Source organism: Rhinatrema bivittatum, chromosome 7 (assembly GCF_901001135.1).
Source record: "Rhinatrema bivittatum chromosome 7, aRhiBiv1.1, whole genome shotgun sequence".
NCBI lineage: Eukaryota > Metazoa > Chordata > Amphibia > Gymnophiona > Rhinatrematidae > Rhinatrema > Rhinatrema bivittatum.
In genome coordinates, this window is record NC_042621.1 from 77,936,148 (window position 1) to 77,959,013 (window position 22,866).

Here is a 22,866-nt window from a genome sequence, read left to right on the forward strand (position 1 = left end):
CATGAGTAGTCGTCATTTACATTTGCCAACTTCTGCAACAAAGTAAAAATAATGGCTGCAGTTGGGCTGGCTGGGGAGCTCGCCATTCAGAATGCAAAGGTATTTATTTTCTGAGATTTTTCAGCTGACCTTCAGCCCAAACATCAGGCATATGCTGAGGTTAGAAAGGAGTTTTACTCGCTGGGGTCCCCAGCCCTTTATGTACTTTTAAGTTTAGTTGGCTCTTCATAAATGCAATCTTCTGGAAATCATTTGAGGTTTACCTCACTTCCGAACCTACTGTTGTCCATTCTCTGCGCTCTTATTCCTCAGTGAACAATGAACAGAAATGTTTTTTTTAATCCATTCTGCTTTTTCCTCAGCCTCTACATATTCCTCCCCTTCACCTCTGAGTCTCACAATGCACTTTTGCTCTTCTTTCCTTCACTAAAATATCTCCTTAAAAAAAAAAGCCATGACCCCTGTTTCACTATCTCTTTGATTTTTGTTTCATATGCTGCATCATTCTCCTGACTACTTTCCAAGCTTCTTGTAATTTTCGAGATGTATTGTTGCCTGTTTTCCTTTTTCTATAATCTCTTGTAGTTTGAATACTAATCTTTTTTCTTTCCTATTCAGTTGCCTTTTTAGAAAATCATAAGTTCTTCTTACATTAATTTATTTTTCATATAAAAAGGTTAGCTGCCCTTACAATATCTTTTTAGTTTTGCCCTCTGCCCTACCACTTCCCTTGGGATTTCACATTTAGCTAATGACTCCTTGAGGTATTCCCACTTTTAACAATGTTAGTTTTTTCTAACGTCTTGGAATGAACCATCGCTGCCTGTTGTTGTTGTTGTTGGATCCCAGATAATCATCCTGTATGACATCAGAAACTCTACAGAAGCACCAGTTCCAGTGCTGCGGGTTCTGTTCCATGAATGGAAAAGTTCTCTGCAAAGAATCCAGATCTTCCTGTATAAGACACCACAGCTGGGATGTCCCCAATCAACATCCAGCAGATTGGGATCACCTAGCAATAGCACTTCCACTTTCATGGCTATTTTGTGAATATTCTTCATTAAATCTTTGTCCTTATTTTCTGCCTGTGATGGAAGTCTACATATTATACTGAGATAAATGTGCTATGCCCCCTTTCCACGTTACCCACAGTGCTGCTTCCTTACTACATAAGCCCTGCAGTTCTGTTACTTTTATTTATTCTATATAAATATATATATATATATATATATATATATATATATATATATATATATATATAGTGCCCTGCCTCTATCCTTTCTTCTTACCCTGTTCTTCCTGAATAGATTGCAACCCAAAGTAACTATACGCCAGTCCAGAGCTAGTGCAACTCACTGTGCAAACTACAGGGCAGCAGCTCCAAAGGAGCAACATCACATGGCTGAACCGGCCCATGGGATCTAAGCAACACAGAGAACCTTGCTTGTCCTGTCCACTCCCTATTGCACTGCCCCCCCTCCAGCCTTCAGTAGGAGTGGCTCTTAGCACAGCATCAGTTTCCTGTGCTGTGAGGGGCCAGTGTCATGGTAGGAGGCAGGCACAAGATCTATGGGAATCCACATGGCTCGAGCCATTAGACTGGAGTCACAAAGCACAGAAAGCTGCTGCTCCTTCTGTTGAACAGGGAAGATCAGGAAGAGGCCAGACAGCACTGGAGAGATCGCAGGGCAGAGAGGATCGGGGGGGAGCTGGAAGAGGATTGTGTAACAGCTTTTGGGGGGGGGGAGGAATGTGGAGGGAGCTATCGGAGGAAGGAGGAGGAGAATGCAGGGAGAATGCCCAAGGGGTGAGATAGTGACACAGGGAGAGCTTTCTAAGGGTGGCATGGGGAGATGGGGAGAGCCTTCCTAGGGTGGGAAAGTATGTGTGGAGTGCTTTCCGATGTTGGGAGGGGGATATGGGAAGAACCTTCTGGATCAAGGAGAGGGGAATGGGTGGAGAGCATTCTGGGTACTGGGAAGAAGAAAGATTGAAACTGGGATTAGGGGAGATAGAGAGGGGGAATGACACAGATTAAGGAGAGGGAAAGAGGACTCTGGAGGGAGAGAGGGATGGGAGTCGAGGCCAGGGAGACCTGGGGGGGAGAGAGAGAGCAAGTACTCCGAGTGGGATGAATGGAGAAGGCAAAGGGGCATGTTGGGTGGAGGGAGAGGGAGGAAGCTTCAGGGATGGCCTTATAGAGAGAGGACTCTGGATTTAATGGGGATCCCGGACAATAAAATGGGGAGAGGAGGAATGGAGGAGAGAGACGACTAAAGAAAGGTTAACAAGCAGGAAGAATGTGAAGAGAGCAGAAAGAAGGAAAAGAAAATATTAAAATATTTGGAGAAAGACAGAGAATTTAAAGAGGAAAAAAAAAACTACCAGGGAGAACGAAAAATGGAGCAGAAAAAGGAAAAGAATTTAAAAAAGACATGCTGAGCCAGGAAATGAAAGTCAGAGAGAGCAAAGGATGGAAACTATTTTATTATCTGGTAACATTAATCCCGGCAGACCTACAAATGGTGTTCAGACACTTAGTTATTGTTGGAGGGGGCGTAGAGAAGCCCAGGAATGGCTCCAGTAGAATCTGTGGGAGGGGAAGAGGTAGCAGTGGATCTGTCCCAGTCATCGTGGAACAGCCTAATGGTTAGAAGCGCGGGCTCTGAACAGGGAAACCTGGGTCCAAATCCTGCTCTCATTCCTTGTGACGGACTTAGGGACTGATCGGTGCTTTTTTAGTGTGCACAAACACCTTCGTGGGCTGTAATAAGGGGACAGCATGCAAATGAGAGATACGCAGAACATCCACACGGATATGCACGCTACGATGCGTGCTGAAGGCGCATAAACCCGCATTAATGTGCTGACCCGTGATTGATTCCCGGTTGAAAGCCTTTAAGGCAGTAGTGAGTTAGTGGTCCAGGAGCAGGACTGAAGGTGGTTAGAGCAATGTCTAATCCCTTCATGGTCTGTCACCGACTGCATGGGAATTATAATGGCGAATGCCGGTGAGCAGGGGAAATGCAGCAGAGATTTGGAAGGGGCTACAAAAGCAGTGAGCATTTCTGACATGTGCTGTTCCCCCCCCCCCCCCCCCCCTCCGACCTCTCTTCTGGCTTCTGCCACTTAATTTTTCAACCTTCAGACAGGCACTGAACTCCTGCCCTGACCCAGGCACTAAAAACCCTGCTTAAAGCCATCCCCATCAACGCAAGCATGGCTCTGTGTATTGCCGTCAATTGCTTCCCTTGCATGGCATTAGCATGGACTTGTGCTAAACTAGTCGCGGCTTTTTGAACAGGTTTGTTCGCACAGTTTCTCTGCGCTACTTGCGTTATTACATACACGTGTAAGATTAGCAAGGGAAAATGCGTGTAATTCCATGTGCAGAAACCCCGTAGCAGGTCTACTGCAGTTTTACATCGTCCCCTTACATTGTAAGGTCTCTGGGGATAGGGAAATGCCTACAGTACCTGAATGCAATCTGCCTTTGAAGTACCGAAAGGCTTAATATAGAAAATAAAATTCAGCTTCTTCCAGGACTTTATTTCCCATACTATGAGCCTTATTATACATAGCTTTCTAATAACAGTCGCTAGTTATTTAGGATTAGTGTCCACAAATGTTAGACAGGTGTATGGTGCACCTCAAGCTCTTTCAGGTTGTCTGTTTTCTGCAGTCTTCAAGTTTTGCCACAGATTTTCTATTGGATTCAGGTCTGGGCTTTGACGGGGGCCACTCCAGGGCGATCGTTTTGTTCTTGCTGAGCCGTGCTGCTGTTTCTTTTGCTTTGTGCTTAGCATTGCTGGTCCTGCATGGTGAATCTGCTTCCCAGTCCCAGAGTGGAAATGGCGGGTTTCCTCCTGGATCTGCCTATGCTTTGCACCATCCATCTTTCCCGTGGTCTTCCCAAGCCTCCTTGTCCCCACTGCTAATCCTGCTAATACCATCCCCTAAGGCATATTTCTGCCTTTATTCTAGCGATGGTCCTAACAGGGTGGTGTACTCTTTGTTTTATGTCACACATTGCTGAGCATGGAGACCAAAACGTTCCACCTTGGTCCTTCTCCATGCGTGCAGTGTTCCCTGAGTGGTGTCTTTGCTACACTATGTAGCACTTCATATGGCGCTGCTTCTTCCATCCTCCCGTGTTTGTAAAGTAATCCGAGACCTTGGACTTTCCGCAGCAGTTTTGTTAACCTGTAAGTACTGACTTTGAAGGGATAGCTTGATCGCGGCAGTGACTTAGTGCTCCCAAACTTTGCAGTGAAGGACCTGACAATGGATATTTAAAATGACTTGAACTTTTCTTACAGCCTTCCTTTGTACCTTTTCAATAATATCCTGGAGTTCTTTCAGCAGCAGCTTTTGGCATGTTTTCACCTTCACTTCACATGACAGAAACGTCTTGATTCTTTTATCCAAGAACATTCGAATCAGCTCAGGTGGGATCTATTTTAATGTATCCCCGGCCTTGTTAAGGCAATTTTTTGAACGAGAACTGATATGGGTTTGCTATGACCAAGTGTGCAAAGACTTATGAAAGCAAAACTGTAGGCTTTTTTTTTTTAATTCTTGATTTACTTTTTGGAATATTTCTTTAATTGTTCTTTCATGCTGAAAGCATGTGGTGTAGATCAGTGAAGCAAACTTTCACTTTAATGCATTTTGGTTGCTATTTTTTAAACAGAATGTGAAAAATGCACAGGGATATGAAGACTTTTTTTTTTTTTTTGCAAGGCCACTGTATCTACAATAAGTTCGGATGAGAGAGATTAGAATCTACTACCTCCAGTGTATGCAAATATCTCATACATATTCCTTGTGGATATCCTAAAACTCAGATTGACCAGGCAGTCTTTGAGGACTGGGTTGAGAGCACTGATCTAGCAGACTGCACGCTGTAATAAGTCTTATTAACCTTCGAAGGCTTTCCTATTTGAAAGCTGTTTACTTTTGAATCCGCTCAATAGCTTCTGTCTCCTATCATAGCAACCACACATAGATGACAAGTTCAGGCATGTCTGTGTGACGTGACCTGAAGCCCATGGGCCAATGAACAGAACTTCCTTTTTATCTAGAGCAGACTTGGGAGCAGCTTGGCTTGTGAATCATTTCCTCTCCATTAGGGTAAGCTTGTTCCTCTGCTGTTTGTTTGCTTATCATGTTTAGCGCAGGGAAAGATTTGTGCTATATTTTATTTGTGCCATTTTACATTTCTTTCATGCTTGTGGGAAAGTTTCCGAGCCCCTGTTTCTTAGGTTATTGTGGATCGATTTCAGAGGCAGCGAGCAGCTTACTGCCATGATGTGTGGAGTATTATGTTTTGGGTACGAGCAGTTTTATATTTTGAAAAAATTGAAATTTCAGATTGTTTGAAAAATGAAATGTTGTCACCTGTTGAAATGATTTTATATGAGTATTTCTCCATCACAGTTTTTAAAGATAATGTGAAATATTTGTTCTGCAAAACCGAAATCTTAGCCATTTTGGCAACAGTAGAACTTGATATTAAGCAGCAGTGACTTTAGGCTTCAATGTCCTCATTAAGTGATTGTTGTTGCTTTTCATTGAAATTGAAAACTCTAATGCATTTTTTTTTTTACATGAGACAGCCTACATTTGGATTGTGGACTTCAGAAAGATAAAGGCAGAGATGAAGTAAAAATATTTTACTCCTGCTAAAAACAATTACTAAATTCAAAACCAGCATATACTAAATAGTTTGAGGTAGAGCTAGCAAGATTAGAACAGTGCCACTAGGCAAGGGCAAAATTCATGAAGAGGCTTGCCATCTGGGTCAGTGAATTTCTGCTTAAAATTCATGGGTTTCCTGAGACGGTTCTGCAAACCTTTCTTGCAAATGTAATTTGTTAATTTACTGAATGGTTAACTTACTGAATGACGGTATAGAAAGTTTGTTTTGTGGTTTTTTTTTCATTTAAAAAAAAAAAAAAAAAGTCTGAAACATTCAGAGGTGATTGCATCCGTTAGACATTGTTTATTGCCCAAAAATCATGTTTCATTTTAGATTGTTTGCATCTGCTTTGCATCTTTTTCTAGATCTGTTGAGAAACATTTGACAGCTTCTTCCAGCAAATCTGGGGGAAAAACCTACATTTTCTGTCAAACTCTGCCTCATTGCACTTGGACTTCAGTCTGTTCAAACATCCCTGTCAATTATAACACCTAGGGGGTTTTAAAACGCCTTAAAAAATACACACAAAGAAACTTTTAAGCCAGGGTGGCCAAAGCTTGGATGCCAGGTCATTATGGTGCCCAGAAATTGAATAGTGATGCTTACAGCCAAGGCTAGGGGAGTGGAGGAGGTGGTGGTAGTGTTGGCGCCCATGCAGGTGGAATAGGAGGAGGCACTGTTAGCGTGGGTCCAAAAGGAGACCAATGATGGAAGGAGGAGGAGACGGCGCTCCATGCAGGCCAATTCATTGGGATGAAGGAGGAGAACTTCTGCCTCTCGGTGGTGGGGCAGAGTAAGACAGACTGCTGGGAAGGGGGATTATTGGGGGGGGGGGGGGGGTTGAGAGAGGGAGACTGCTGGGGACAGAGCAGGGAGTTGTGATAGTGGGAGGCTGCTGGGGATGAGAGAGAGTCAGACTGGTAGGAAGGTTAATGAAGTTGAGAGATCGCTCTCTAGCTGGCCTTCTCTTGCAGTTCCCCCACCCTGCAAATTAGTGGCTCCCAGATTTTTTTTAACTGTCTTCTAGATCCAAAGAAAATTTGTCATGGCCTGATCTAAAACTTTGCAAAATTACGCACGCAGATATTTACATTGCAAATACTTTTATTGTTTTTTCTTCATATTGTGCTGTTCGATATACTTTACTTTCAGTTTCTGTCTTCTCCCGACTCCTTTCTATTCCCGGATTGTCCCCATTTTTCCCCTTCCTTCTCTCCTCTTCTATAACTCCTTATGCATCCCTCTAACATGTTCTCATCCAGGTCACTTTTTCTCTTTTCTTCCCATCTCTTCCTCCTGTATATTTCATCCATCCTTTTACCACACCCTTCTGTGTAGAAATACCAGAATAAACTGAGCCGCAGCATGAAATCCCCTGCTACCATTGAGGGTTTTGTTCTCATGACCGTCGCCACCAGAGCGCAGAAAGGTTTTTGTTTTTTTTATTGAGGGGAGTGAGGGCGGTGGGGGCAGGAGCTGCTCCTGGGGAAGCTCACAGCTCTGAGTCCCTACTGCACAACTGCTGCTCTTGGGTGTACGGCTAGAGAAAGAGATCCATGAGATGGAAGGGAGAGCTTGAAGCCTAGCAATGTCATGGAATATAGATTAAAAAACAAAAAAATATCCAGGAAGGTAGCATAAAGGAAGAAAAACAAAAACTAATAATCTATGTAGACCTCCTATACCCAAGGGCCAAGAAGAAGTTGGGTATAATCATAGCTCCAGTTCAATGGGTTTTGTTTGCTTGGGGGCTTTTTTTTTTTTTTTTTAAGTTTTGTAAATGCTCACAGGCTGATGCGGTAATCTGGGCATTAAGTAACTGTGCGCTGGTTTTCAGTGCACGTTTTAAACACAGATGATTATTTTTAATTCCTGATTATAGTAAGCCAATGCTATGTTATTGCATGGGAAGTTTAGGAAAAAAAAAAAGTGCCTAAACTTTAAAATGTTCATTTTGGCACAGGCCGAACGCACATTTTAAATCGGGAAGGGAGGTGAAGGCATCGCTGACAGGCTGCCGCCAGCACTTAGCTGGATAAATACAGATTCATCTGGCTATTTGGCAGTGGGCGGCAGCTGCCAGATAGCCGGAAGTCCATATTTCTCTGGCACAGGTCACTGCTACTTAGTCGGATAAAGTATATATCTAGCTAGCTAGTGTCAAACCGTGCCAAAAAGCTAGATAAGTACTGACTTAACCAGCTGTCTGGCAGCTGATTCCCATTAGTATTTATCAGTTAAGTGGTGGTGGCGGCTGCCAGCACTTACCTGGAGAGTTCCTGACTTTTTTTTTTTTTAAACCTTTGTTTGTAAATTTATTTCATAGCGCTGGACCCTTGACTCCTGGGTCAGGGCTGGAGTTAATTTTACAGTGCCAGAAAAGGTGCGCTGGACCGGTCAGATGCAGTCTCTCTGCTTACTGCCCTCATCTGCACGGCATTTCCATGCAAGGGTGATAAGCGGTGCTCCCGTTTAGGGAGACGTATTTTTCTGTGCACACAACTCCTTGCTGCGCCTGCAGTAAGTTTTTTGCATCCAGAAAATGTGTGCGCATGGTGGTGCATTCGACTGAACTTTTCTGCATCAACCTGTCGGTGCTTTTATAGAAACTGTCACTAGCGGTTCTCCAAACCTCAAATGCAATAAAACAGTTTCATATATAATTATCTTAACTTTGAAAACAAAAGAACCAATTCCTTTAGAGTGAGCAAAGTCCAAAAATTCCAGAGTGACTTTTAACATTTTATAACAGTGGAAATACTTCCTTTATGATGAATAGATAGATGCCACTGGACAGGAATAGACAAAAGTCCAACAAAAACTCCATTTCACAAGTTTCTGCTTCAGGGACAAAACATTTATAATATCATTCTAGCTGGCTTTTTACTGCAGCTGTGGCTTGCAAGCTTAACATATCTCCAGATACTGGAGATTTAAAACTGTTTTAATTCCCACTCCCCCATGGAAAATGTTTAAGGGGACTCTGTAGTTGAACAAAAGACCAAAAAAAAAAATGTTTAGGCTAGCCTGGTGGCTAGGTGGCAGTACTGTGTGCTGCCATGATAAAAGCCCTTGGTTCTGTCCCTAATTCAGGTCTTCTGCTCCCTTGGTTAGCTGGGGCAGCAGAGGCGAGGGGGGAGAGAGAGATGCTGTCATCACTCAAGGGTGACAGCTAGCGGCCGGATTCAGGGCCCACGCCTGCAGAGTCCTGGAAGGAGCCCTGGCGCATGGCCCGCTGGTCAGGACGGTCACCGCCATGACCGTATGTTGGAAGGGAGGTTGTATTAAAAGAATAATGGGGGGGAAATCCCAATTATTGCAAATGAAGGCTCAAGGTACTGGACTCCCAACTTTGGTTCTGATTTGAGGGTCAAAAGATAAAAACTAGTGAAAATAATTGTTTCTTGATAGCATAACCTCTGTAGATAGACCACAGAGATATGACAGCAAAGATCTAGGATCCAGTTTCTTCCCTGGCACTGTCTAATTATAGCACTGGGACGCGTGCACGTTTGTGCATGTAACTTTACTCATGATTTAGTAAGTATTTTCCTGCATAAAAAATGTGCGCACAAGGACATAAGATGCCAAGGGACCATCAAACCCAATATCTTATTTCCAACAGTGGCCAATCCAGGTCACAAGTGCCTGGCAAGATCTCAAATAGTAAATAGATCCCATGCTGCTGTTGTGCAGTGATAAGTAGTGGCTATTTCGTAAGTCTGTTTGGTTAATAACAGTTTATGGATTTCTCCTCCAGGAACTTGTCCAAACCTTTTTTAAACCCAGCTATGCTAATTGCCTTAAGCACATCCTCTGGTAACAAATTCCAGAGCTTAATTGTATGTTGAGTGAGAGAATTTTTTCGGATTTGTTTTGAATGCACTACTTACTATCTTCATAGAGTGCCCTCTAATCTTTGTATTTTTGAAAGAGTAAATAATCGATTTACCCATTCTATTCATGATTTTATAGAACTCTGTCACATCCTCCCTCAGATGTCTCTTCTTCAAGCTGAACAGACTTACCCTCTAGCCTTTCTTCAGAGGAGCTGTTCCATCCCCTTTATAATTTTATCCCATGCAACTATATCTTTTTGAGATATTGTGACCAGAACTGTAAGCGTGGCCTCACCATGTAGTGATTCAGAGACATTATAACATTTGCCATTTTATTCTCCATTCCTTTCCTAATAATTCCTAATATTCTGCTATTTTGACCACTGAGGATTTCGAAGCTGTGAAGAGGCTGAACAATCTCGTGTTTTGGAGCAGTAACCATGCTGACTCCAGCCTGTTTTCCTTATAACGCTACTTTATTACTACACAGACAGTAAACACAATAGTAGCTGCCTACCTTTCCAGTATAGACACACTTGCAGACTGCCCGCTCTCTATCTCCCAGAAAGGAATTGCAAAGCAGCTACCTGTCTTCCCAGAGAGGTCCCAGAAGCTCCTACTCCTCAGTTACAGGGCCCATCTACTCCTGCTGGGCTCAATGTCTCTTTCCCCTCTAGCTGGGCACACACCCTCTGAGCTCCTCCTGCCCACCAGGGTCCCACCCGTGGGGCATTCTCCGTTCAGGGGATTTAAAGGGGGGCCAGGCCCCCAGCCTGGTCCTGCATGTACTCCAAGGTAAACAGGGGCACTGCCTCACAGAAGTATTGTCTATTATGATGCCCGAGTCCTTCTCCTAATATGGAACCTAACATCGTGTAACTACAGTACGAGCTACTTTTCCCAATGTGCATAACTTTGCCCTTGTCCTGCCATTTAAATGCCCAATCTTCCAGTCTTACAAGATCCTCCTGATATTTCTCACAATCCATTTGTGATTTAACAACTCAGAATAATTTTGTATTGTCTGCAAATTTAATTATATCATTCGACGTGTTCCTTTCCTGATTATATATAAATATATTAAAAACTACCAGTCTCAGTACAGATCCCTGAGGCACTCCACTATTTATCCTTCTCCACTGAGAAAACTGACCATTTAGACCTACTCTTTGCTTCCTATCTTAACCAGTTTGCAATCCACAATAGGACACTGCCTCCTGTCCCGTGACTTTTTAATTTTTTCAGGGGTCTCTCATGGGGCACTTTGTCAAATGCCTTCTGAAAATACAAATACATTAGATCTACAGCTCACTATTATCCACTTTACCCTTTTCAAAAAATATGGCAGATTTGTGAGGCAAAATTTCCCTCCTGTAAATCCATGCTGGCTGTGTCCCATTTCTCAGATTTTGTTTTTTTAGAATAGTTTCCAGGATTTTTCCTGGCCCAGAGGTCAGGCTCACTGGTCTGTAGTTTCCAGGATCACCCCTAGAGCCCTTTTTAAAGGGGCTACATTGTCCACCTTCCAGTCTTCAGGGTACGGCAGATAATCCCAATGATAAGGTTACAAATTTCCAGTGACAGACCTGCGAGTAAAAAAAAATGTGTGTCCAAATTAGCAGATCCCATGTTAATGAAGGCATTTAGTATTCTGCCCCAATGCAGGGGGGAGGTACTTGAAAGCCTGGAGGCTTGACTCTTGTTTATTTAACTTTGAAAATGTAACTTCCAATTCGGAGGTAGAGTGAAGTTAACACATGTCGGGATGTACTGTTAGTCGTCGGTGCTGTGCCAGCGTGGCCCCGAACCTGGAGTTTCTGGAAGGGGGGGGGGGGTTCTTGGACTTGGAGCAACCGGGTCCCCAGATCCGGGACCGTGCTGGCACATAACCACACCACCACAACATACCGGCAGATAACCACACCACCACAACATACCGGCAGATAACCACAACACCAGCTCCAGAGACGCGAGACTCCCGAGAGAGAGATGGAATAAAAGTTACATTTCTGAGGTTTAAACAAGGCACTGGATCCCTGAACCAGGGATTCTCTGCACCGGGACCCCCTGAGTCGGAGACACAGAATTATCCGTTGAGTTATCTGCTCTCATGTAAGCTCTTTGGAGCAGGCACTTTGAAGCAGAATTGTCATCTCATGTACAAGTATCACTGTCATCTCATGCATTTCTGCTTTCATTTCATTTTTTTTGTACATCGGACCTGGGAGTATGGTTTGCCGGGCAGGAGCTGCATGATAGTAGCATGGTGGAGGAATGGCAAATCCAGAGAAGCATGAAATGACACAGGAGAAAGTTTTATATATGTGGTTCCAATTCTGCCTCAAAGTGCTTACAATAACGTACAACAGTGAGGCTGCTATAACCCTGTCCCAATGAGCAGCACATTTTTCACTTCATGCCTGTCTAACACACCTTTTCACTTCTGTGTGTACAATTTTGTGATAGTGCACTGTTTTATTTTAACACTTAGTAATTTGCATTCCATTACCTTGCTACGTAGGGAGTTAACTTGGTTTTTGGTGTGTGAAAAAATATGCACTAAATGTTAGCGTATGTTTTTTATTCATATTTTATTACATTGGCCCCTGTGCGATTTAAGCAAACCATACAAGTAACTTTTTTGCCTTGCTTTATTTTCTAGGTCTTCCCTCACCACTGTCCTGTAAAAATCCTTATTACTTTTCTGGTGCTTGGGATAAAGAATTCCATACCATCAAACTCTAGGTTTTTGTTTGTTTTTTTTAATCTCTTCTTTTATTCCTGCCCACCCCCACTTCATCCTGCATTTGTTGATCAAATATCTGAAAGTGTTTGCTGCTATTTAAATAGTGAGCAAGTTCTGGATCTAAACCAAATATTTATCTAGAAATGATAGAAGCATTTGTTGTTTTTTTCAGATAAAACACTTAGGAAAACTAGACCGATAGTGTTGTGTTTGTATGTTTTAAATATTTTGGAATGACTGTTTCATTGGCCTCATAGTGACTGCCAGGTATTGTGCATGCTGGAGCGCTGGTTAAGGATTCTGTACCTTTTAAATCTACCAGGCCAAATGGAGCACATCAAAGGGCCTGATTTATAGATTTACTTTGCCCCTCGTAGGGACAAAATGGGAGAAAACCCTTTTGCAAGTCTCCCTAGTTCATATTGCCACAGGATTGCTTTTTGATAGGAGAAAAGAGCCCTCTACTGACCAAATGTGCATATTACGATTTATAAATCAAGGAATAAAGTAAAAAGCCACTGCACAGTGAACAAAATCTGAGTACGTTTTGTACTCTTAAAAATATGCAAATATTTTGTATTCCTTTTAAGTTAATTGGGCAACATGGGAATTGATGGTAGGAACTGAATAAGTTTGAATTTGATGAAGGCAGCAGTCCAGCAGCAAGAGGGGGGACTCCCAGTATTTGCATCGAGTGTCACATGTATGATTTTTTACCTGCCACTGAGAAGTCATACGTGTGCATGTGATGCAAAGAGCTCCTGGCTCTCAGAGAACGAGTCTGATCTCTGGAGGCTAGAGTGACAGACGTGGATGCACTGAGGCAGACAGAGAGGTATATAGATGAGACCTTCATGGACATAGTAGCCATGTCCCAACTTCAGTCTGGCATCCCTGGTGCTGCCTTGGAGAAGAAAAGTCTCATGATTGGAGAACATCAATCTGGTGCAGCAGGAAATGATCCTGTTGCAAGGACCTGCTCTCCAGGTGGTGCATCGACCTCTTGCACAGAGGATATCTCTCCAAGGCCTACTGCCCAGGAGGGAAGGGTCAGGTCGGCTGTCATATTTGGTAATTCGAGTATTAGGAATGTAGATAGTTGGGTAGCTGGTGGGCGTGAGGATCACCTGGTAACATGCCCATACCTGGGAACTCACCGGATTTGGCCCGGAGACTCCGGAATTCTTAAAGAATTCCGGGGTCTCCGGGCCAAATCTGGAAATCTCCGGGTGCTGCAGCAAAACCAATCTGCTTGGACCCGGAAAGAAGAAAGGAATGTCATTGGTCTTGCGTGGCTGAAAAAGGAGGAACTCGACAGTGATTTCTACCATCTCCAGACCCTTTTAACTTCTCTTCTTCGTGACACCACCTGCTCCTGCACAGCCTCTTTCCTGTATCCAGCCACTTGCCCGCCCCATCCTGTTTGCCTTGGCCAATTGACATTGCGATTTCCTGCCCGTGTATCAAACGAGGAGTAAGAAACAGGCAGCATCACTTCCGCAGCACAGGAGGAGAAGGAAGAGGCTGCTGCTGCTCCAGGAGCCCAAGTTAGAGGCTGCTGTTGCTAGTGTGTCTTGAAAGGGGTGGAGAGAGAATGAAATGAGCATGTCTGTGAGAGTGAGTGAGTATTTGTGTAGGCAGAAGAGATCTGAGAGTGTGAGTAGGAGAGAGCTGAGTGCAAGTGAGTGGACATGGAAGAGGGAGAGACATGAGTGTGTGTTGGGAGAATGGCAGAAGTAAAGGTGTAAATGGACATGTGAGAATGAGCAGTGACAGTAAGTGTGAACATGTAAGAGTGTTTGAGAGCAGTTGCCCTCCCCCCCCCCCCCCCCCCCCCGTTCCCTCGGCTAATCCATGGTAATCTCAGGGGGACTGAAGTCAAACGTTCCCAAGTATGAACATACCTACCTGGTGCGAAGGTGGAGGACCTCACGTGTTCCTAGATAGGATTTTAGACAGTGCTGGGGAGGAGCCGGCTGTCGAGGTACATGTGGGCACCAACGACATAGGAAAATGTGGGAGGGAGGTTCTGGAAGCCAAATTTAAGCTCTTAGATAGAAAGCTTAAATCCAGAACCTCCAGGGTAGCATTCTCTGAAATGCTCCCTGTTCCACGCGCAGGTCACCAGAGGCAGGCAGAGCTCCGGAGTCTCAATGCGTGGATGAGACGATGGTGCAAGGAAGAGGGATTCAGTTTTGTTAGGAACTGGGGAACCTTTTGGGGAAGGGGGGAGTCTCTTCCGAAGGGATGGGCTCCACCTTAACCAGGGTGGAACCAGACTGCTGGCACTAACCTTTTAAACAGGAGATAGAGCAGCTTTTAAACTAGAACGAAGGGGAAAGCAGACAGTCGCTCAGCAGCGCATGGTTCGGAGAGAGGTATCTTTAAAGGATATTAATGATGCATTAGAATTGGGGCATCCCGACAGTGAGGTTCCAATAATTAGAAAAGTAGTCCAAGTGCCTGTAACTAAAAACTCACCTGAGCTAAAAAATTCTAACTTATCCCTATCAATTAAAAAGCCGAATGAAAATACAAACAAAAAACAGACTTTGAAATGTTTGTATGCTAATGCCAGACGTCTAAGAAGTAAGATAGGAGAATTAGAATGTATAGCAGTGAATGATGACATAGACTTAATTGGTATCCCAGAGACATGGTGGAAGGAGGATAACCAATGGGACAGTGCTATACCGGGGTACAAATTATATTGCAATGACAGAGAGGAGCATCTTGGTGGTGGGGTGGCGTTTTATGTCCGGGATGGCATAGAATCCAACAGGATTTATTTATTTACTTATTTAGGCATTTTTATATACTGAAACATATTGTGTACACTTTGTCGGTTTACATCGTTTCTGTGGACAGTCTTTAAGGACTAAAGATCCTGCATGAGACTAAATGTACAATTAAATCTTTATGGGTAGAAATCCCTTGTGTGTCGGGGAAGAGTATAGTGATAGGAGTATACTACCGTCCACCTGGTCAAGATGGTGAGACGGACAGTGAAATGCTAAGAGAAATTAGGGAAGCTAACCAAATTGGTAGTGCAGTAATAATGGGAGATTAGCTATGGTAATTTAAATAACAAAGGAGACAGCTCTTGGCCATTACTTTTGAAGCCAGAAAATTCAGCACAGCTGAGGATAAACAAATGTATTTTTGAAAGACAACAGAAGGGCAATCAACCTAGTTTATAATGGTCACCTGGGTAATTGCCAGGTTCTTGTGGCCTGGTTTGGCCTCTGTTGGAAACAGGATGCTGGGCTTGATGGACCCTTGGTCTTGACCCAGCATGGCAATTTCTTATATTCTTATGTTCTTACCCCAATATTGACTGAGTAAGAGAAGCATCAGGGTATGCTAGAGAGATAAAGTTCCTGGATGGAATAAAAGACAATTTTATGGAGCAATTGGTTCAGGAACTGACTAGAGAGGGAACAATTTTAGATGTAATTCTCAGTGGAGCACAGGATTTGGTGAGAGAAGTAATGTGGTGGGGCCGCTTGACAATAGTGATCATAATATGATCTAATTTGAATTAATGACTGGAAGGGGGGGACAGTATGTAAGTCAATGGCTCTAGTGCTAAACTTTCAAAAGGGAAACTTTGATAAAATGAGAAAAATAGTTAGAAAAAAACTGAAAGGTGCAGCTACAAAAGTAAAAAGTGTGCAACAGGTGTGGACATTGTTAAAAAAAAACAAAACAAAACCTAAACCCATCCTAGAAACACAGACAGATGTATTCCACACATTAAGAAAGGTGGAAGGAAGGCAAAAAGATAACTGGCATGGTTAAAAAGTGAGGTGAAAGAGTTTATTTTAGCCAAAAGATCTTCATTCAAAAATTGGAAGAATTATCCTTCAGAAGAAAATAGGATAAAGCATAAGCACTGGCAAGTTAATTGTAAGATATTGATAAGACAGGCTAAGAGAAAATTTGAAAAGAAGTTGCCCATAGAGGCAAAAACTCACAATAAAAACTTTTAAAAATATATCCAAAGCAGAAAGCCTGTAAGGGAGTCGGTTGGACTGTTGGATGATCAAGGGGTTAAAGGGACACTTAGATAAGGCCATTGCGGGAAGATTAAACAATTTCTTTGCTTCAGTGTTTATTGAAGAGGATATTGGAGAGATACTTGTTCCGGAGAAGGTTTTCATGGGTGATGATTCTGATTAACTGAACCAAATCATGGTGAACCTGGACAATGTGGTAGGCCTGATTGACAAACTGAAGAGTAGTAAATCATCTGGACGGGATGGTATACACCCCAGGGTTCTGAAGGAACTAAAAAATGAAATTTCAGACCTATTAGTAAAAATTTGTAACTTATCATTAAAATCATCCTATGAACCTGAAGATTGGAAGATGGCCAATGTAGCACCTATATTTAAAAGGGATCCAGGGGTGATCTGGGAAACTATAGACCGGTGAGCCTGACTTCAGTGCCGGGAAACATCATGGAAACTGTTTTATAAAGAATAAAATCACAAAACATTTAGATAGACATGGTTTGATGGGACTCAGCCAACATGGATTATTTATTAATGTTACTGGATTTGTCAGCAGCATTTGACGCCGTGAACCATACAATACTTCTAGACAGAAATCGGATTAACAGACACCACACTCAAATGGTTCTCCTCATATCCTACAAACTGCTTTTTCAAGTAAAAATTAAGAATACTGTCTCAGATAAAATAAAATAAACTTTGATACAGGAGTTCCACAGTACTCCTCATTGTCAGCTGCTTTGTTTAACATATACATGATTCCACTTTGTCATTTACTAACCGGACTTGGCCTTACACATTATATATACATAGACAATATATAATTCTTAATTCTGATCAGTAATTCACTTGGCAAAACCTGTAAAATGTCAACGATGTATCTATCAATGATAAAACACTTATTAACAAATATGAAATTAATTCTGAATGTGGACAAAACAGAAATCATATTGTTGGACAGGAGGTCTTCATGCACTAAACTATCCAACCTTATACTGGAGGATCAAAATTCTAAAACTGATCTAGTTAACAGTGCATGAGATTTAGGAGTAATAGACTGAACTCATCTTTAAAAAGCACTTCTCCAACAAATTAAAAGATGGATACAATAAACTCCCAAACACTTAAATGATTAAAACCACTCCTAAATAAAGACAATTTCAGAACAGTACTCCAAGCTCTATTATTTTCCAGTACCGATTATTGCAACGCTCTCTTACTAGGCCTCTTACAATCAACAATCCACCCATTACAGGTTCTTCAAAATGCAACAGCCAGGATCTTAACAGACACAAAACAAATATGACCACCTAACACCCGTACTGATCTCCCTACACAGGTTGCCGATAAAATATTGCATAGAATATAAATCCTTATGCATTTTACATAATATCATACACAGAGAACAAACAGATTGGTTCAATGCCACTATCCAACTTCATACACCACAAAGAAACCTAAGATCCACAAACAAGGGCTTATTGACTAACTATTCCTACAATACAGTCGGCACGGTTAACGCAGGTCAGAGACAGAGCCATATCTTTTGCAGGTCCAAAAATCTGGACTGCCCTACCAACAGAATTAAGACTGCAACAGAACCATAAAACATTTTAAAAAGACCTAAAAACATGGGGGCAGATTTTTAATATTCGGTGCGCACAAATGTACACCCAATGTTATAAAATCCAGGGTCGGTGTGCACAAGGGGGTGCACACATGTGCATCTTCCACACGCCGAACCCTAGGGGCGGCCCGATGGCTTTCCCCATTCCCTCCAAGGCCGCTCCGAAATCGGAGCGGCCTTGGAGGGAACTTTTTTTTGGTCCCCCCCTACCTAAATCCCCGCCCCCTACCTTATTTCGTTTGTTACGCCTGCCAGCTGGGTGCCGGTGCACCAGGCCCCGACACAGGCCGCAGTGTCGGGACACTCGGCCACACCCCCAGACCGCCCCTTTTTCAAAGCCCCGGGACATACACGCGTCCCAGGGCTTGCGTGCGCCGCCGAGCCTATGCAAAATAGGTTCGGCGCGCGCAGGGGTAGGTTTTTGGGAGTTTCGCGCGTATCCCTTTGAAAATCTACCTCATGGCTTTTTTGTAGAGCTTAGGATGAGCAGGATAGGAAAAAACTCAGCAACAATTTAAGAATATTCTGAATTTAATTTTAATTTGATTTTTTATATTTTAGTATACTGCATTTTATTTGATTTTGTTTCTTTGTTTTACATTTTTTAATGAATATTTTTAAGTTGTATCATTCTTATTCATGACTATTTACAAAGGTTCACATAAGCAAGGTAAAGGTATTTCTCCAAACACAGATATATAAAAAAAATAAATTTACCCCAGAGAAGTCTTGGCTCACAAATCTAAATTTTTTTGAAGGGGTGAATAAACATGTGGAGAAAGGTGAACCAGTAGATTTGGTATATTTGGATTTCCAGAAGGCATTTGACAAAGTCCTGCATGAGAGGCTTCTAAGAAAACTAAAAAGTCATGGGATAGGAGGCGATGTCCTTTCGTGGATTACAAACTGGTTAAAAGACAGGAAACAGAGAGTAGGATTAAATAGTCTGTTTTCACAGTGGAAAAATGTAAACAGTGGAGTACCTCAGGGATCTGTACTTGGACCGGTGCTTTTTAATATATTTATAAATAATCTGGAAAGGGATACTATGGAGTGAGGTGATGAAATTTGCAGATTACACAAAATTATGCAGAGTAGTTAAATCTCAAGTGGATTGTAATGAATTGCAGGAGTACCTTGTGAGACTGGAAGATTGGGCTTCCAAATTGCAGATGAAATTTAACATGGACAAGTGCAAAGTGATGCATATAGGGAAAAATAACCCTTGCTGTAGTTACATGATGTTAGGTTCCATATTAGGAGCTACCACCCAAGAAAGAGATCTAGGCGTCATAGTGGATAACACATTGAAATAGTCTGCTCAGTGTGCTGCGGCAGCCAAAAAAGCAAACAGAATATTAGGAATTATTAGGAAGGGAATGGTGAATAAAACGGAAAACGTCATAATGCCTCTGTATCGCTCCATGGTGAGACCGCACCTTGAATACTGTGTACAATTCTGGTCGCTGCATCTCAAAAAAGATATAATTGCGATGGAGAAGGTACAGAGAAGGGCTACCAAAATAAGGGGAATGGAACAGCTCCCCTATGAGGAAAGGCTGAAGAGGTTAGGGCTTGATGGACCCTTGATCTGACCCAGTATGGCATTTCTTATGTTCTAGATAAGGCTGACCAGGTCCATCTAATGGAATCCTGTTGACTTTCTCTGATCTTTAGCTCTACCTTTGCTTTCCCACTGCCTTGTTCCTGTCCTGTGACTTATGAAATCTGATGCTGGGGTTTTTTCCCCATCACATCCACCAGCCTTTCTGTGAAGAATGCCTCATTTCATCATTTTTCTCTTCTTCAGTCAGCTATATGCAGTTTTTACTTTTCCAAGCACTAGTTACATGTTACGCTGTGAACCGATGTGATATCACTGATGAATGTCGGTATATAAAAATCATTAAATAAATAAATAAATACAGTACTGTTTAAATAAGGTAAAAAAAAATATATATATATTTTTCTGTGCACCCTCCGACTTAATATCATGGCGATATTAAGTCTGAGGTCCCGAAGAGTAAAAAAAAAAATTTGAAGTCGGCCGGCGGCTGTCTGGTCGAAAACCGGACGCTCAATTTTGCCGGCGTCCGGTTTCCGAGCCAATGGCTGTCAGCTTGAGAACAGACGCCGGCAAAATTGAATGTCGGCTGCCAAATCCGCTGACAGCTGCCGCTGCGGGCCAAAAGGAGGCGCTAGGGATGCGCTAGTGTCCCTAGCGCCTCCTTTTGCCCGTTTCTACCGCCTGGCCTCATTTAAATACTGTATCGCTCACACAGGCGAGTGGCCTGTGCGCGCGCCGGGAGAGCGGGCATTCGCCCGCTCTCCCGCGGACTTTACTGAATTGGCCCATAAGGTAATTACATCAATTTATGCGCCTGGGCACTGGGATGATCTTGCACTTGCCATTGCTATCTTCAATACCTCATTACACAACAGTGAGAGTAAAAATAGCTCCCTGGCTGAAAATGCACAGCAGTCTCTGCTGTTTCAGCATCATAAATGTGACACAGAAAATATGCAATATCTGTTTTACATAATGCTCTTGTTTTTATATCAGGCTACTGTTTTCTCTAGCTTGACACATCAGTCTACTTTGGGCTTGTAAACAAATAGATTTTATTATACAGTATACAGTAAATGTTGTTTTTATATTGGGGGAGGGAGTTTTCTGAACTCAAACCAGTACAAGAGAACAAGATCTTTCTGAGCCGTCACAAGAAGGAAATAGAATTGTAATAAACCGTAAAGCTGAAGCTATTTTACATAAAACAAACAAGTTAATACTTGCCGGTGGTGTGTAAATAAACTATGTGCATTTCAAATCTTGTAGGTAATTTTCCCATGATCAGTGATGACTTGGTCAATTCCTACCATCTCTTGCTCTGTGCTCTGGATCTGGTTTATGGAAATGCCCTTCAGTGCCCTAACCACAAGGAACTTCTGAATCCTAATTTCAAAGGTATGTGTGTGGACAAGCAGCTTCCCTTTCATTAGGCACTGAATGAGATTGTGCTACAGAAAAAGTATGTGGAAATGCATAATATTTTTATTTTGGAATTTTACATGGTACCCCAACAAAAAATGTACTCCAGTTCTGAAGAGCTTACAGTCTAATTCGTGAGTGCCTTGGGCAATGATGAATTTTCCAAGTTTACCGCAGGTGTCCATGGCAGAAGCAGGATTTGAATTTAGCTCTCCTGGTTTTCAACCAGAAAGCGGAAAAAAACCTTAATAAAGTGACACCTCAAAGTATAATAAATGTGCTAAAAAGTAAAAATGAACAGTAAAGTCATCACTTCACAGGGTGCTAACTGTTTATTTGTTTCTAGACTAAGCGAAACAGAAGTTTCTGAATTCTCAAAATCATTTTCTTAAATATGTTATTAACTCCATGTATTTTAAGTCTGTTTAAGACATCTGGGACAGGAGTGAAGAGTAGGATATTGGGGGAGGCAGGAGTTAGGGGGCTTTTTTTTTTTTTAAATGGCAACACTGGGTTGGGTTTTTATTGTTTCCAAAATGAAAGAAGAAAATATTTTGGTATGCTTTTTTCTGACAGGACAAGCAGGATGGTAGTCCTCACATATGGGTGACATCACAGGATGGAGCCCAATCACCGAACACTTTTGTCAAAGTTTCTAGAACTTTGACTGGCCCCTACTGGGCATGCCCAGCATGGCATTAACCCTGCAGCCAGCAGGGGTCCCCCTTCAGTCTTCTTTTTTCCGTGCAGCAGTAGCCACGCGGTTAAGGAGCTCCACAGAGATTTCTGACAGGAATTTTCCTCATGGAATTATTTAAAAGTTTCATACCCCACAGGGGTCCCTCCTTCAAATTTTTGACTCCGCGGTACTCTGGTAAGTGTTTTACCCGTTTTTGGTCGATTCCCGTCGAGCTTGGCCCTCGCGGCCTACTGGCCGTTGACCATACCGCGGCTCAAGTTTTTCATGGCCATGGCATCGGGGTTCCGTCAGTGCCCGGACTGCAAACGCACCATGTCCATAACAGACCCTCATAAGGTCTGTGTAATGTGTCTCGGATGTGAGCACGATGTCCTGACCTGCACCAAATGTGCCCTAAAGACACCAAAAGGTCGCAAGGCCAGAATGGAGAAGATGGAACTTCTCTTCCGTACTCAAACCCTGACGCCGTCAATTGCATCGACGTCGTCAGAACTGGCACCGTCAACTTCGCGCTAGTATCGACCACCGGCCGGTGACTGTCCGGCATCGATGACTTCTCGGCCTTCAACTCCCTCTACTCCCCCTCAGGACCAAGTGAATCGTAGAGAGCGACATCGCCATCGACATCGGAAGTCTCGGACCATCGAGGGAGCGAAATCATTGACCTCGTCATCGTCCGAGCCGCTGTCGAAGAAACCCCATCCAGAAAAGGCACCGACCTTTTCGGCAACTGAGTCACCGAGGCAACCCGCACCCAAAAGGGGATTGGGAGCCGCGACGCCGCCTTTAACAGTGGTCCCTCCGGCTATGCCTCTGCCTCCTTCTTCTGTTCCAGAGCTGGGGCTGCTTGCTGCAGGTCTCTGAGAAGAACTGGACCGGCTGGTTCAGGAGGCCATAGACAAGGCATCGACTCCAAGTTCCTCCGGCACCGACACCAGGTACCGATCATGGAACCGACCGCTGATCCGATTCCGGCAGCGTTGGAAGAGCTCATCGCCGCTTTTCCACCGATGTATCCCGGGTCACCGATGGCTTCGGTGCCCTCTCTGCTTACCTTGTCATCGGGAGGGGAAACACCATTCCGCATCCCTCCATCGGGAGTCCTACCGATGCCTCAGCCATCGATGCCGATACGTCCTTCGGCGCCACCGATCCATTCATCAATGCCCTCGATGCCTGCACCGGTGCCTTCGATGCCTTCATCGGTGCCTCCAATTATTCCTTCGATTCCTTTGGAGCCTAGACCCA

At 43.2% G+C, this 22,866-nt stretch overlaps 1 protein-coding gene across 4 annotated transcripts in view; it reads left to right on the forward strand.

Moving 5' to 3' along the window:
- Positions 1–22,866, forward strand: part of RBL2 (RB transcriptional corepressor like 2) — a 171,577-nt gene that overhangs the window by 40,779 nt on the left and 107,932 nt on the right. For 2 of the 4 annotated variants that reach the window (XM_029608552.1, XM_029608551.1), the window contains exon 5: positions 20,766–20,894. In XM_029608552.1, coding sequence (XP_029464412.1) covers positions 20,766–20,894 — 129 coding nt within the window. Of the gene's footprint in view, positions 1–5,108; positions 5,134–5,215; positions 5,334–20,765; positions 20,895–22,866 lie in introns of those variants that run through there. The other 2 variants (XM_029608553.1, XM_029608554.1) reach the window with 2 other exon arrangements.